The sequence below is a fragment of the Bombina bombina genome, chromosome 7 (genome assembly GCF_027579735.1).
Source record: "Bombina bombina isolate aBomBom1 chromosome 7, aBomBom1.pri, whole genome shotgun sequence".
In the NCBI taxonomy this organism is placed as follows: Eukaryota; Metazoa; Chordata; class Amphibia; order Anura; family Bombinatoridae; genus Bombina; species Bombina bombina.
The window spans coordinates 394,698,070-394,712,790 of NC_069505.1; the positions used below are offsets into that span (position 1 = coordinate 394,698,070).

General features: G+C 41.8%; 1 protein-coding gene across 1 annotated transcript in view; it reads right to left on the reverse strand.

Moving 5' to 3' along the window:
• The window catches only part of AMT (aminomethyltransferase), a 64,935-nt gene that overhangs the window by 24,256 nt on the left and 25,958 nt on the right, over positions 1 to 14,721 (reverse strand). The window contains exons 4-5 of the mRNA XM_053721126.1: positions 9,962 to 10,093; positions 8,637 to 8,715 (exon numbers count right to left, since the gene is read on the reverse strand). Coding sequence (XP_053577101.1) covers positions 8,637 to 8,715; positions 9,962 to 10,093 — 211 coding nt within the window. The remainder of the gene's footprint in view (positions 1 to 8,636; positions 8,716 to 9,961; positions 10,094 to 14,721) is intronic.

Consider the following 14,721-nt stretch of genomic DNA (forward strand, 5'->3'; position numbering starts at 1 on the left):
CGCATAGCAAGACCGCTCTGGGGGATTCGGATTCTCTCGCTGGGCCACAGATGACTAGCCTTAATAACTTTGTAAGCATGAGTTTCATTGCTGATCTGAACTACAGGGCCTCCCATGACCCTCAGGCTGAATACCCTGATATGGAGCGGTTACCTGCCCAAAGGTCTGAGGTGGGCTGACTTTTAATAACATTTGCTGACACAGAGCCGTGTAGCTCCATTTGATACCAGACTGGTTCCTTATTTTGTTCTTTTATGTTTCCCATTTACAATTGTCCTGTTTACTCAGTTGATAACTAAGCATATATTTTAATTAGAGTGGGCATATTACTGTTCTGACAGGTAAACTTCTGTTACCCAGTCCCTTTTATCTTTTTTCCCCAAGTCACCATTATGTTACCGCTGATGTTTATGAATCCTATGTAACTTTTTTTTTTCTTCTCACTTTTCAGATATATATAGGCTATATTATAACTGCCACATGATTTGTTTGCATATATATGGTCCCAAATGCTCAGGCTTCCACTAGTCTATTAAGTCATGCATGGATACAGGGCTTTTGTTAAATTTAAGTCCCCTTTGTAATCTCCCCTAAGTTCCCATTTCACCTCAGACTTTTGGCCCCTTCAAATCCTAATGGTACTACTTATAGTGAAGTTATGTATAGTAATTTTGAGTAACAACCCACAGTCCTTATATCATGCTATATTATACCTGCCCTCACATGGTTCAAATATTAAGTCCTCAAACTGTCTGAGAATGTTTAGATATATTATGAGATATACTCTATTTTAGGTCTATATTTCTTTGCATATTCAATTCTAACTAAATGAGCCTCTAAATCATCCGAGATGTGTAGGTGATTAAACTTAAACTTCTAGCCCTAGTTAAGACACCCTAAAGGACTGCATGACAAGGCCTTCTAGACTCAGCATTTTTTCTTCTGATTTCTTTTTTGTATTTTATTTTTTATTTTTATATATATAGGCTAATATTTATTTTAAACACAGAGCCTAAACACGCCACCATTACTAACATGATTCTAGCTTGCTCTAAGATGTATCATCACTTTTTTTAGAAAATTGGTCTGGTCTAACTCTAGGATGACGTATGTATCATCACTTATGTCATAGGGGTTTCAAACGATATCTCCCTTGGTCTTCAAGTTTATCACTGTTGGATTTATATGTTTGAGTTCTGTATTTGCTCATTTCCCTATGTATACTTAATTCAGTCATAGGAAGTGACTCCAATTTGATATACCGAGAACGGTACAACAGAACGTACCTTTTTGACATAACAATCTACTTTATATGAGCCATAATCATCCTGATCTGTCAAGATTACTAGTTAAGGGATATACCTATGTTATATTAGTCAGTTATTAATTCTCGGATATCCAGGACGAAAATATCGGTCTATACCCAGGTTTGAGACGTATTAATGAAGTATGGTCTGTTTACCTCAGCTCTTATACCCCATGAGTAACATACCCTAGTGGAGACTTTTATTATAGGTGACTATTACACTAGCCTAAGTCTTATACTATATCCTCACATCATTGTAGACACTCCCTGGTGGAATGGGACTCTATAGACAGACCCCCTTATAATTCTAACTACTCTTGCCTTCGTCTTCATAAGATTATACATATCTCTTTAATGCCGAAAGTAGATGTAATAGACCCAATTTACATACTTACCTAAGTCTGGCTCCTACAATTTAATATCTAAGCCCACCCGACAGCCCTAATATCGTTGGCTTCGCCCTCCTCTTCCTTCCCTCCTTTCCTCATCCCCCTCCCTATCTCCCCCATAACTCGAGTGGCTCTTGTCCACTGCAACACCCTTTCTTCTATACCCCCTACGACCCATCTGTGGTCACTGCAAAAACCAAATCTCCACAACATGATAGTTCCAATAGGAAATCATAGTTTATTTTTTCATTTTACAGCTGTGGAGACCATGTTTCACTACATAAAATGTAAAACGAAGTTACATCTTAGTTTGTTCAAACCCTCCTTTTACACTTCACTAGACATGGCATGCGATCCCATGAGCTATAGCTTGTCTTTTAATATAGTTATTGTTATTTTGATTATCTCTCAACTTACTGTTTAGATTTATTATCCTTACCCAGGCTAAATGGATAATGTACATGTTACAATATTGTATGTCATGTCTTGAGCTTAATGTTGTTAACGGACAAACCTTGTATTGTAGTTTATCTTTCCATGAAACTTCAATAAAAAAATTTATTAAAAAAAAAAAAAAAAAAAATATCTAGGCATACAGCTCCACACAAACCCCAACTTAATCTACAAACTGAATATTCCCCCAATCCTCACACAAATACAAACTCTACTAAAAGGTTGGTCAAAACTGCCACTCCCCCTGTCAGGTAGAATCAGTTTAATCAAAATGATAGTGATGCCAAAGCTGCTATATCCCCTACAGTTATTACCCCTCTTACTCACACAAAAGGATCTACAAACAGTAAACAGAGCCTTTTCTAAGTTCGTGTGGAACGGCAAAAAACAACAAATCAGCCAAATCAAATTGGCTATGCCAACAGATAGAGGAGGCCTTAAGTTCCCAATGGTGGAATGGTATAACTGGTCCACACTAGCTAAACTAGTCCTCGAGTGGCTGGTGGGTACATCTGTCTTTAGTGATAAACAACTGGAGTCACACATTACTCATCCATTCCATCAAGCCTTCCTACCACATGCTCCATTACACTCTCTCCCCACTCAAATCAAAGACAATATCCTATACAGGGACCCCCTAAGAGCATGGGCGAAACTCTACAGGTGGTGGGGACTACCTCACACAATTACCAAATACCTCCTACTACAAGGGAACCCTACCTTTATACTAGGCATGACTACCCAAATGTTCAAAGTGTGGGAAGAAAAAGGTCTAGTTTCAGTAGCACAATTTATAGAATCACTCTCCAACAAACTACATCCACTGACGATACTTCAAGAAAAATACAACCTCTCTAGACATAGCACCTTTGCATATCTACAATGCGCCCATTATATACGCAAACTCCTAGCTGATGGACTTGACTGCACGACTCGTAATCATGTTGACGGCCTGTGCTCACTAGCTACACAAGGAGCACACTCAATCTCACACATTTATGACCTAATCATGCAGAACAAAGCTGAGGAAATCACACAACAGATGAGTGACAGTTGGAATGGCCTTCCGAGCATAGATACAGACAAAGAGGTCTTGACTACCAGCTATGAACTGGTGAGACAGGCCACGTTAGCATCAGATCTTAGAGAATCACACCTCAAACTCATGCACCGCAGCTATATCACACCCAAGCTGCGGGCTAAATGGGTCCCCAACACGAGCAACAGTTGCCCTAAATGTTCCCTACCTGACCCGGACATCCCGCACCTTTTCTGGGATTGTCCCAGGATATTCCAATTCTGGGCTAAGATACAATTCTGGATGTCAAAAATATGTGGGATCCGCATCACTTTAACAAAAAGTGACGCCCTCTTTCTAAGAGGCCACACTCAGTCTTCCCCCCAGGACCGCTTTCTAAACTCAATCATACTCCTAGCTAGGAAACTAATCCTCAAAAATTGGATCTCCCACAAACCTCCACACCTGACCCAACTTACACGACTAGCCCATACCCAACTCTTAAAAGAGCAAGCAGATGTTGGAAAAAAGAATTAAGTCATTCATGACCAAATGGGAACCATACTTGCTACATCTTTCCCCCAAGACTAGACAGCAGATCTTAACCCCCTTTCTAAATAGTAACTTTCTAATGACGGAACAATTAAAAGGCCACTGGTCTATGGACAGGAGAGATCACAGAAATAACTCTTGAAACTTCTAACATCCCACATACCCCCACTCCAACTTTATAATGTAACTGAGGCCATGACATGAAAACAGACGTCCGAGCAACTGGCTGGACTCGGAGGCTCTCCCCAGACACTAGACCCTCAGACACAAGCTTGGAGGGTAAGTTTAACACCTTCCCACGTGGAAGGTCAAATCATAAATAGATTAAAATCAGTTTATTACTGTTAGTTAACTTAACTATGTTATGTACAGTTTGTTATTAAACATGTTTTTTAGTTCCCCTGTTAGGTACCTTAAAATGTTATAACTGCAAGCACCCCAGGCTCAGATTGCACTTGTCAAGCACTGGAAACTAACCTGGCTATCATTAGTCTATTATGAACCACTCTTGGAAAACACGAGTATCTGGCATCTTAGTCAGGAAAAGACAAACACAATTTCTGGGACAAACCTACCCCATCCCACTCACGCCTTCCCTTCCTTTCCCTTTCTCTTCCCACACATTCCTCCCCTCCTAGTTCTCCCCTCCCCCCCATTCCTCCCTCCTCTCCCTTTTCCCGCCCTCTCCCATTATCCTCTCCTCCTTCAGTTTATAAAATGTTTAAAACTGTTCAGTAAAGAGTTCTATGCATATTGACTTTGCACTTGTCTATCCAACTTATCTTACTCAAGTGTATGTACATGTTATTGAAGCAAATCATATTTATTTTGTATCTCTGTCTGAACTTTGATAAATAAAGAAATTAAAAAAATAAAAAAATAAAAAATTGCATGCGGGGGACGCTTCCGGGCTTCAGCCAAGATGGCTGCTTTACTTTGAGGCTGCAAGGATAAGCAGATAAACCCACTGATTATCAGCGATTCAGGGTGTCATCGACTCATAATTTTATTACAATTTAAACAGTTGGACCTTACTGAGAAGCCTGTTGTGAGTAGTTCGCCCGACTTCTAGCCCTTAGTACTGGAACGGCGAGGTCTTCAGTGGCGACACATAAGTGCCTGTGGCCTTTGCCTAACCCCCCCGGTTTATCCGGGTTGAGCAGTTCTTATTGACTGCAATTCACCTTTATAGCACATCTTGAGATTCAAGCGGATTATTAAACAAAAGCCAGAATCTACGGGTACTAGTGGAAGATAGTATCGTAAAAATATTGGCAGAGGTGTTTGACTTTATTTTAAGATGGCGTCTGCTACTTCCCTTCACCCCCGAGTAATTGAGGATCTTCTGTGCGCTCACTTCGAGCGACTCTCAGCACTTATTGCAAGAGAATGGGGAAACCTGCGGAGGGCTCTACACCCAGAAACGGAACACCTACAACCTAACCGGCAGAGACTTCCTACTGACATGAAGCAGGCTCTGGAGGAGCCCAGGGAGACCTCCGAAGGAGACTTTTTGTTTGGGCCGGAGCTGGATCAGGGAGTTCCCTGTAACGTTGCAGTCGGCTTGGGGTTACCTGAAACGCCGCCTGAGTTCCCGGCACCCTGCAATGCCCGCCTAGGGGACACTGAGAAAACCGGAGCTGTCTCTCAGCCACCGGCTCCTATGGAGAGCCTTGACCATGTGATGGAGCGAGCGGTCCTTGCTTGCAATGTGGGCACACTTTTTTCATCCACAGAGGCATTGGCTTCTAATGATCCCACCGGTGGCAAGTTTCGGAGGCTATACGCTGCAAAGGACGCAGCGAGTGGAGGCGCCATGCGGGACACAGACCCCTATTGGACTGGGTCACTTGTTGTGGCCGAACTATTGTTGGACTGCAGAGGATTGCAGGCACATGCACTCCTAGTCCCGGAGAACAGCCTGGAGTTGAGTGCTAGACGGTTTGGAAACAGGGCTGTGCAGCACGGCCACAGCATACATATTTTGAAAACAGGAGTCGGATGAAGATTTCTTCTTTATGCTGAGTGGCTCCACTGGTTTGGGACCCTGGACTCTGTCCTTTGATTTATGTGGCAATAGTAAGTACATAGTTGAAGAGCTGTCTAAACCAGCAGTCTAGAGTTAATTGAAGTTTATGATGCGTAGCGCAAACTCCTCACACAAAAATTTGACTTTGCCTTAGCATATATTTGTAGAGGTATCTACGCTTCTAGACCCCAAATGCTAGATCCCACCGCCCATATAGTACTTGGCCCCCTTCAACTCCCCTTATATACGGTGGGACATCACAACTCATAAAGACATTATAGCCCGTAATGAAGTTACATGGTCTGCAATCAATATGGGGACTACAAACCCTGATGCTTTACAATCAGGTACCGGGTTCATATGCAATATCTGTCATAACTGGACTACCAAGCCCTGTTGATACCCTGGTCCTTTAGGCCTGTATTTTGGGGACTATGCACATTAATCACACTATGAGGTTGGTCTGTGGTTCCTCTCATAAATAGTCTCATACAATGTTACCCCTTTTTTGTTGTTAAATTTTCTTTGCATGCATACTTTCTTGATATGCCACTGAGCTGTCATATATTTAATTTGCTGGGTACTCATCACTTAGTTGGGTGTAGGATGGGATCTGCATTTTAGACTTGAATGCATAGCCCAACTTAATAGCAGCACACACACTTATGCCTCCTGGTTTTAGACTGCTAGGGATAGCATTCTGCTGAACCTTTCTGATACCTTATATAAGGAATATCGCTGACACCTTTTTCTGTTTATCTTAGTTCATTTAGGGAATAGTTGTTAACACTTATTACATGTGTGTTCTCCCCTGTTTATTTCTCTTGATTACTGTACATGCTTATGACTCAGGGGTGTATACTAATTGAGCTGTTATACTACTGTATCTCACTGTAATTATATGTATTGAACTGGTTTGATCTAGGATTTCTACTGCAAATTACAACTATGCTACCTCACTCTACAACTTATATTTTAGTCACTATAATGGCTCAATTTGGATTCTGGCTCTCTACATGTTTACTTAGACCCTATATGCAGTTTGCTTATGTGTGGTGCTATCTCTCCCTATCAGCGGCCGCGATGGGTGATTTAGGTCCCTATTATAGCTCTACTGCTTAAGTTTCCACACTACTATAGCCAGAGTGTTAAGTATCTAAATTAGTTCTCATTTTTATCACTTACCAACATAGCTTTTAAACTACAGTGCACCCACACCATATACCATATATCGCCCCTGTAAGGATATAGGATCCCGGATCCCTCAATTGCTTGTCACCCTTTCTCTTCCCTAGTTGGTTTTAGCCTGACACCACCTCCAACATATTCCTCAGATTTGGCTGTCATCTACAAAGTCATTAACGCTTGAATTGCTTATCATATACTATAAATGTTCATAAATGTTAGTTATATTGTTCAAAGGTCCAAAAGTGGCCTTATTAAACCATACCCCTCCTTATTTACACCCTGCAATTTCACGTAGGTCCAAAAGTGGCCTTCTAGTATCAGAGGAGGTCCGCATAATCTTAAAAAAAGAGGTTTCAGTTATCTTTGCCTACTATATATTGTGCTTCTATGTAACTGTGAATGTGTATCTTTTTCTTATTGTGTGTTTTATTCTAACACCTGTACTCTTTAAACCAAGGCAATGAGCCAAGATTTGTACATGTACCTAATAACCTCAATAAAAATTGTTAAAAAAAAAATAAAAAAAAAAAAAAAATTGCATGCTCTGTCTGCCCTTTGATTCCTGGAATTCCTTTGTATGTAGGCAGTACATTCCCTCTTGTTAAGATTTTACCTCTGTTTTAGAAAAAAAAGTGCATTTATAATGGGAAATGGCTTAAAGGGACACTGAACCCAATTTTTTTTCTTTTGTGATTCAGTTAGAGCATGCAATTTTAAGCAACTTTCTAATTTATTCCTTTTATCAAATTTCTTCATTCTCTTGGTATCTTTATTTGAAAAGCAAGAATGTAAGATTAGATGCCGGCCCATTTTTGGTGAGCAACCTGGGTTGTTCTTGCTGATTGGTGGATAAATTTACCCACCAATAAACAAGTGCTGTCCAGTGTCTAAACCAAAAATTGGCTGGCGTCTTAGCTTAGATGCCTTCTTTTTCAAATAAAGATAGCAAGAGAATGAAGGAAAATTGATAATAGGAGTAAATAAGAAAGTTGCTTAAAATTGCTGCTCTATCTGAATTACAAACAAAAATTGGGTTCAGTGTCCCTTTAAAGGGATATAAAAATGAAAAGACAAATGCTCTAATATGTTAGAGCTTTTTATTATTGCACTATTGCTTGTGTATAACTATGTGTTTAACTCCTGCAAAAGAATTTAAAGGACATGAAACCAAACATTTTTCTTTCATGGTTCAGATAGAACAAACATTTTTAAGCAACTTTAAACTTACTTCTATCACCAATTTTGGTTCATTCACTTGGCATCCTTTGTTGAACAAGCAGCAATAAACTACTGGGAGGTAGCTGAACACATTAGTAAGTCAATAACAAGAAGCGTATATGAGCAGCCACCAATCAGCATATAGCTCTCAGCTCCTGAGCCAACCCAAGTATGTTTTTCAGCAAAGGATACCAAGAGAACATAGCAATTTAGATAAAAGAAGTAAATTGGAAAGTTGTTCAAAACTGTATGTATGTTCTATCTTAATCATGAAGGAAAAATGTGGGGTTTCACATCCCTTTAAAAACATATCTGTTGAACCAATGCCAAAAGACAAATGTGTGTAGCCACCAATTACCAGCAGTGTGGGATATTTACATATTCTGTTTTAACAAAGAATACCAAGAGAGTAAAATGACAAACTCCATCCATGGAAGTTTAATTTTAACTTTCCCTTTAACTATTGTAAAACTGTGACCTGACCTTGCAGAGCCAGCAGAGAAAAATCCACTATTTCCAAATTCACATCCAGTCCCACTGCTTGAAACTCCTTTTGTTTGTTCTGCACAAGGAGAGATTTACAATTAGGCAATGGGAAAAGAGGCTGCGAGGGAGGGGGAAGTGCCAATATGTGAGGCTGCAACAGGGGAAGGAGGCGCCAGGTGTGAGAGGCTGCGGGGGAGGGGAAGGATGCAACAGGTGTGAGAGGCTGCGAGCGAGAAGGGAAGGAGGCGCCAGGTGTGAGAGGCTGCGGGGGAGGTGAAGGAGGCGCCAGGTGTGAGAGGCTGCGGGGGAGGGGAAGGAGGCAACAGGTGTGAGGCTGCGGGGGAGGGGAAGGAGGCAACAGGTTTGAGAGGTTGCGGGGGAGGGGAAGGAGGCAACAGGTGTGAGAGGCTGCTGGGGAGGGGAAGGAGGCAACAGGTGTGAGAGGCTGCGGGGGAGGGGAAGGAGGCAACAGGTTTGAGAGGCTGCGAGCGAGAGGGAAAGGAGGCGACAGGTGTGAGAGGCTGCGAGCGAGAGGGAAAGGAGGTGACAGGTGTGAGAGGCTGCGAGCGAGAGGGGAAGGAGGGGACAGGTGTGAGAGGCTGCGAGGGGGGGTGAAGGAGGCAACAGATATGAGAGGCTGCGAGCGAGAGGGAAAGGAGGGGACAGGTGTGAGAGGCTGCGAACAAGAGGGGAAGGAGGCAACAGGTGTGAGAGGCTGCGAGGGGGTGAAGGAGGCAACAGGTGTGAGAGGCTACGAACAAGAGGGGAAGGAGGCAACAGGTGTGAGGCTGCGAGGGGGGTGAAGGAGACGACAGGTGTGAGAGGCTGCGAGCGAGAGGGAAAGGAGGGGACAGGTGTGAGAGGCTGCGAGCGAGAGGGGAAGGAGGGGACAGGTGTGAGAGGCTGCAAGGGGGGGTGAAGGAGGCAACAGGTGTGAGAGGCTGCGAGGGGGGGTGAAGGAGGCAACAGGTGTGAGAGGCTGCGCGAGAGGGGGAGGAGGTGACAGGTGTGAGAGGCTGCGAGCGAGAGGGGAAGGAGGTGACAGGTGTGAGAGGCTGCGAGCAAGAAGGGAAGGAGGCGACAGGTGTGAGAGGTTGCGAGCGAGAGGGGAAGGAGGTGACAGGTGTGAGAGGCTGCAGGGGAGGGGAGAGAGGGGACAGGTGTGAGGCAGTCAATGCTGCGGGAAAAAGAAGAGGCAAATGAAGTGTGGATTAGGCAGAGGATATTGGAGATTAAGGGGAACAGGGGTAGATCCAATAGTATGATCTGCGCATTATGAAACCACGATGATATGGAGATAAACAGCTACCAATAAAAAGTACCTGCATGTGGGTTAAGTCCTTGTCGGCACATCCTGCATTGGACACGACATACAGATATCCTTCTGCAGCATTGGTGACAATGAGATCATCAATAATTCCACCATTGTCATTAGTAAAGAGAGACAACGTTCCCTATAGATAAGACAAGTCATCCAATTACCCACAAATCTCTCAGTCAAACCTTTAGCCTCCAGTGTCCGCACTGCTTAGTTACAATAGTAATTTCTTTCATGTAATTGGCAAGAGTCCATGAGCTAGTGACGTATGGGATATACAATCCTACCAGGAGGGGCAAAGTTTCCCAAACCTCAAAATGCCTATAAATACACCCCTCACCACACCCACAATTCAGTTTTACAAACTTTGCCTCCTATGGAGGTAGTGAAGTAAGTTTGTCCTAAGATTTCTACGTTGATATGCGCTTCTCAGCATTTTGAAGCCCGATTCCTCTCAGAGTACAGTGAATGTCAGAGGGATGTGAAGGGAGTATTACCTATTGAATGCAATGGTTTTCCTCACGGGAGATCTATTTCATAGGTTCTGTGTTATCGGTCGTAGAGATTCATCTCCTACCTCCCTTTTCAGATCGACGATATACTCATATATTCTATTACCTCTACTGATAACCGTTTCAGTACTGGTTTGGCTATCTGCTATATATGTGGATGGGTGTCTTTCGGTAAGTATGTTTTCATTACTTAAGACACTCTCAGCTATGGTTTGGCACTTTATGTATTATTATAAAGTTTTAAATATATGTTTTGTACTTATATTTGCCATGAGTCAGGTTTATGTATATTTCCTTTAGCAGACTGTCAGTTACATATTTGGGAAAAGCATATTTTAGGAAAATATTTTTCTTACCTGGGGTATAGTCTTTTTTTCAATTGACTGTATTCTCATTAAATTTCGCAGGCAAAATTAGGCTCGTGAGGAAGCAAAATGCCAAAGTTTATTGCGGCATTCTTGGCACGAGAATTGTTTTTGGCGCAAAGTTACGTCCGATGACATAAATTCGTCATTTCCAGCGTCTTGACGCAGAGTTCCTTACACTAGGTTGCGTCTATTATAACGCGAGTGTGTCACTTCCGGATGTTGTTAGCGCCAAAACAATTTCAGGTTTGCGTTGTGCGTCATTCTTGGCGCCAAATAATTTCATTATTTAAAACCACATTCCTTTATGCCTCTTGCCTTTTCTTATATCAGAGGGATATGCTGATTGCATTTTTTTCCCATTCCTGAAACTGCCATATAAGGAAATTGATCATTTTGCTTTATATGTTGTTTTTTTCTCTTACATTTGCAAGATGTCTCAACCTGAATCCCTGCTGCCTGATAATAGTTCTACCAAAGCTAAGTGCATTATATCTCCAGCTGTGGTATGTAATAGTTGTCATGATAAGCTTTTACATGCAGATAATGTGTCCATCAGTAATAGTACAATGCCTGTTGTTCCTTCAACATCTAATGTACAAGATACCTGTGAATATAAAAGATTTTATTGCTGTTGCGATTCAGAAGGCTTTGTCTGCCATTCCGCCTTCTAATAAACGTAAAAGGTCTTTTAAAACTTCTCATAAAGTTGATGAAATTTCAAATGACAGACAACATAATGAATTATCCTCCTCTGATGAGGATCTATCTGATTCAGAAGATCCTTCCTCAGATATTGACACTGACAAATCTACTTATTTATTTAAAATGCAGTATACTTGTTCCTTGTAAAAAGAGGTGTTGATTACATTGGATATTGAGGAAACTAGTCTTCTTGATATTAAAACTAGTAAACGTTTAAATTCTGTTTATAAACCTCCTGTGGTTATTCCAGACGTTTTTCCAGTTCCTGATGCTATTTCTGATATGCTTTCTAAGGAATGGAATAGGCCTGGTACTTCTTGTATTTCTTCTTCAAGGTTTAAAAAGTCGTATCCTTTGCCAGCAGTTAGATTGGAGTTTTGGGAAAAGATCCCCAGAGTTGATGGGGCTATTTCTTCTCTTGCTAAACGTACTACTATTCCTATGGAAGATAGTACTTCTTTTAAAGACCCTTTAGATAGGAAACTTGAATCCTATCTAAGGAAAGCCTATTAATATTCTGGTCATCTTCTCAGACCTGCCATTTATATGGCTGATGTTGCAGCTGCATCAACTTTTTGGTTGGAACATTTAGCGCAACAGGAAATGGATCCTGATTTGTCTAGCATTGTTCACTTGCTTCAACATGCTAATCATTTTATCTGTGATGCCATTTTTGATATCATCAAAATTGATGTTAAATCTATGTCTTTAGCTATTTTAGCTAGAAGAGCTTTGTGGCTTAAATGTTGGAATGCTGACATGGTATCTAAGTCTAGATTACTATCTCTTTCTTTCCAGGGTAATAAGTTATTTGGTTCTCAGTTGGATTCGACTATTTAAACTGTCACGGGGGGGGGGAGTTTTTTTTGCCTCAGGATAAAATACCTAAGGGCAAATCTAAAGCTTCTAACCGTTTTCATTCCTTTCAACAAAGAATCTGGTTCCAATTGGAAACCTTCAAGTTGGAATAAATCCAAGCTGTTTAAGAAACCAAAGCCAGCCCCCAAGTCTGCATGAAGGTGCGGCCCTCATTCCAGCTCAGCTGGTAGGGGGCAGATTAAGATTTTTCAAAGACATTCGGGCAGATGCTGTCCAAAATCAATGGATTCAGAGTATTGTCTCTCAAAGGTACCGAATAGGATTTAGAGCAAGACCTCCTGTGAGAAGATTTTTTTTCTCTCACGCATCCCAGCAAATCCAGTAAAGGCTCAAGCTTTTCTGAAGTGTGTTTCAGACCTGGAGCTTTCTGGGGTAATCATACCAGTTCCGTTTCAGGAACAAGGTCTGGGGTTTTATTCAAATCTATTCATTGTCCCAAAGAAAGAAAATTCATTCAGGCCAGTTCTGGATCTGAAAATTTTGAATCGTTATGTAAGAGTGCCAACTTTCAAAATGGTGACTATAAGGACTATTCTGCCTTTTGTTCAGCAAGGCCATTATATGTCCACAATAGACTTACAGGATGCATATCTTCATATTCCGATTCATCCAGACCACTATCAGTTTCTGAGATTCTCTTTTCTAGACAAGCATTACCAATTTGTTGCTCTTCCATTTGGCCTAGCGACAGCTCCAAGAATCTTTTCAAAGGTTCTCGGTGCCCTACTCTCTGTAATCAGAGAACCGGGTATTGCGGTGTTTCCTTAATTGGACGATATCTTGGTACTAGCTCAGTCTTTACATTCTGCAGAATCTCACACGAATCAACTAATGTTGTTTCTTCAAAGACATGGTTGGAGGATCAATTTACCAAAAAGTTCTTCGATTCCTCAGACAAGGGTCACCTTTTTAGGTTTCCAGATAGAGACAGAGTCATGAAAACTGAATCTAACAGACAAGAGACGATTAAAATTGGTTTCAGCTTGTCTGAACCTTCAGTCTTAATCATTCCCTTCAGTAGCTATGTGCATGGAAGTTTTAGGTCGCATGACTGCAGCATCGGACGAGATCCCCTTTGCTTGTTTTCACATGAGACCTCTCCAGCTTTGTATGCTGAACCAATGGTGCAGGGGACTATACAAGGATATCAAAATTAATATCCTTAAATCCCAATGTTCAACTATTTCTGACTTGGTGGTTAGATCACCATCGTATTGTTCAAGGGGCCTCTTTTGTTTGTCCAATCTGGACTGTGATTACAACAGATGCAAGTCTTTCAGGTTGGGGAGCTGTCTGGGGATCTCTAACAGCACAAGGGGTTTGGAAATCTCAAGAGGCGAGATTACCAGTCAATATTTTGGAACTCCATGCTATTTTCAGGGCTCTTCAGGTTTGGCCTCTGTTGAAGAGAGAACCGTTCATTTGTTTTCAGACAGACAATATCACAACTGTGGCATATGTCAATCATCAGGGTGGGACTCACAGTCCCCAAGCTATGATAGAAGTATATTGGATACTTGCTTGGGCGGAATCCAGCTCCTGTCTAATTTCTGCTGTTCATATCCCAGGTATAGACAATTGGGAAGCGGATTATCTCAGCCGCCAGACTTTACATCCGGGGGAGTGGTCGCTCCATCCAGATGTATTTTCTCAGATAGATCTGATGGCTTCCCATCTAAACAATAAACTACCCAGGTACCTGTCCAGGTCCAGGGATCCTCAGGCGGAAGCGGTGGATGCGTTAGCAGTTCCTTGGTGTTACCAACCTGCTTATATCTTCCCGCCTCTGGTTCTTCTTCCAAGAGTGATTTCCAAGATCATCATGGAGCAATCGTTTGTGTTGCTGGTAGCTCCAGCATGGCCTCACAGGTTCTGGTATGCGGATCTTGTTCAGATGTCCAGTTGCCAACCTTGGCCACTTCCATTAAGGCCAGACCTTCTGTATCAAGGTCCGTTTTTCCAGGATCTCAAATCATTAAATTTGAAGGTATGGAAATTGAACGCTTAGTGCTAAGTCATAGAGGTTTCTCTGACTCAGTGATTAATACTATGTTACAGGCTCGTAAATCTGTTTCTAGGAAGATTTATTATAGAGTTTGGAAGACTTACATTTCATGGTGTTCTCATAAATTCTCCTGGCATTCTTTTAGAATTCCTAGAATTTTACAGTTTCTTCAGGATGGTTTGGATAAGGGTTTGTCTGCAAGTTCCTTGAAGAGAAATCTCTGCTCTTTCTGTTTTATTTCACAGAAAGATTGCTAAGCTTCCTGATATTCACTGTTTTGTACAGGCTTTGTTCCGTA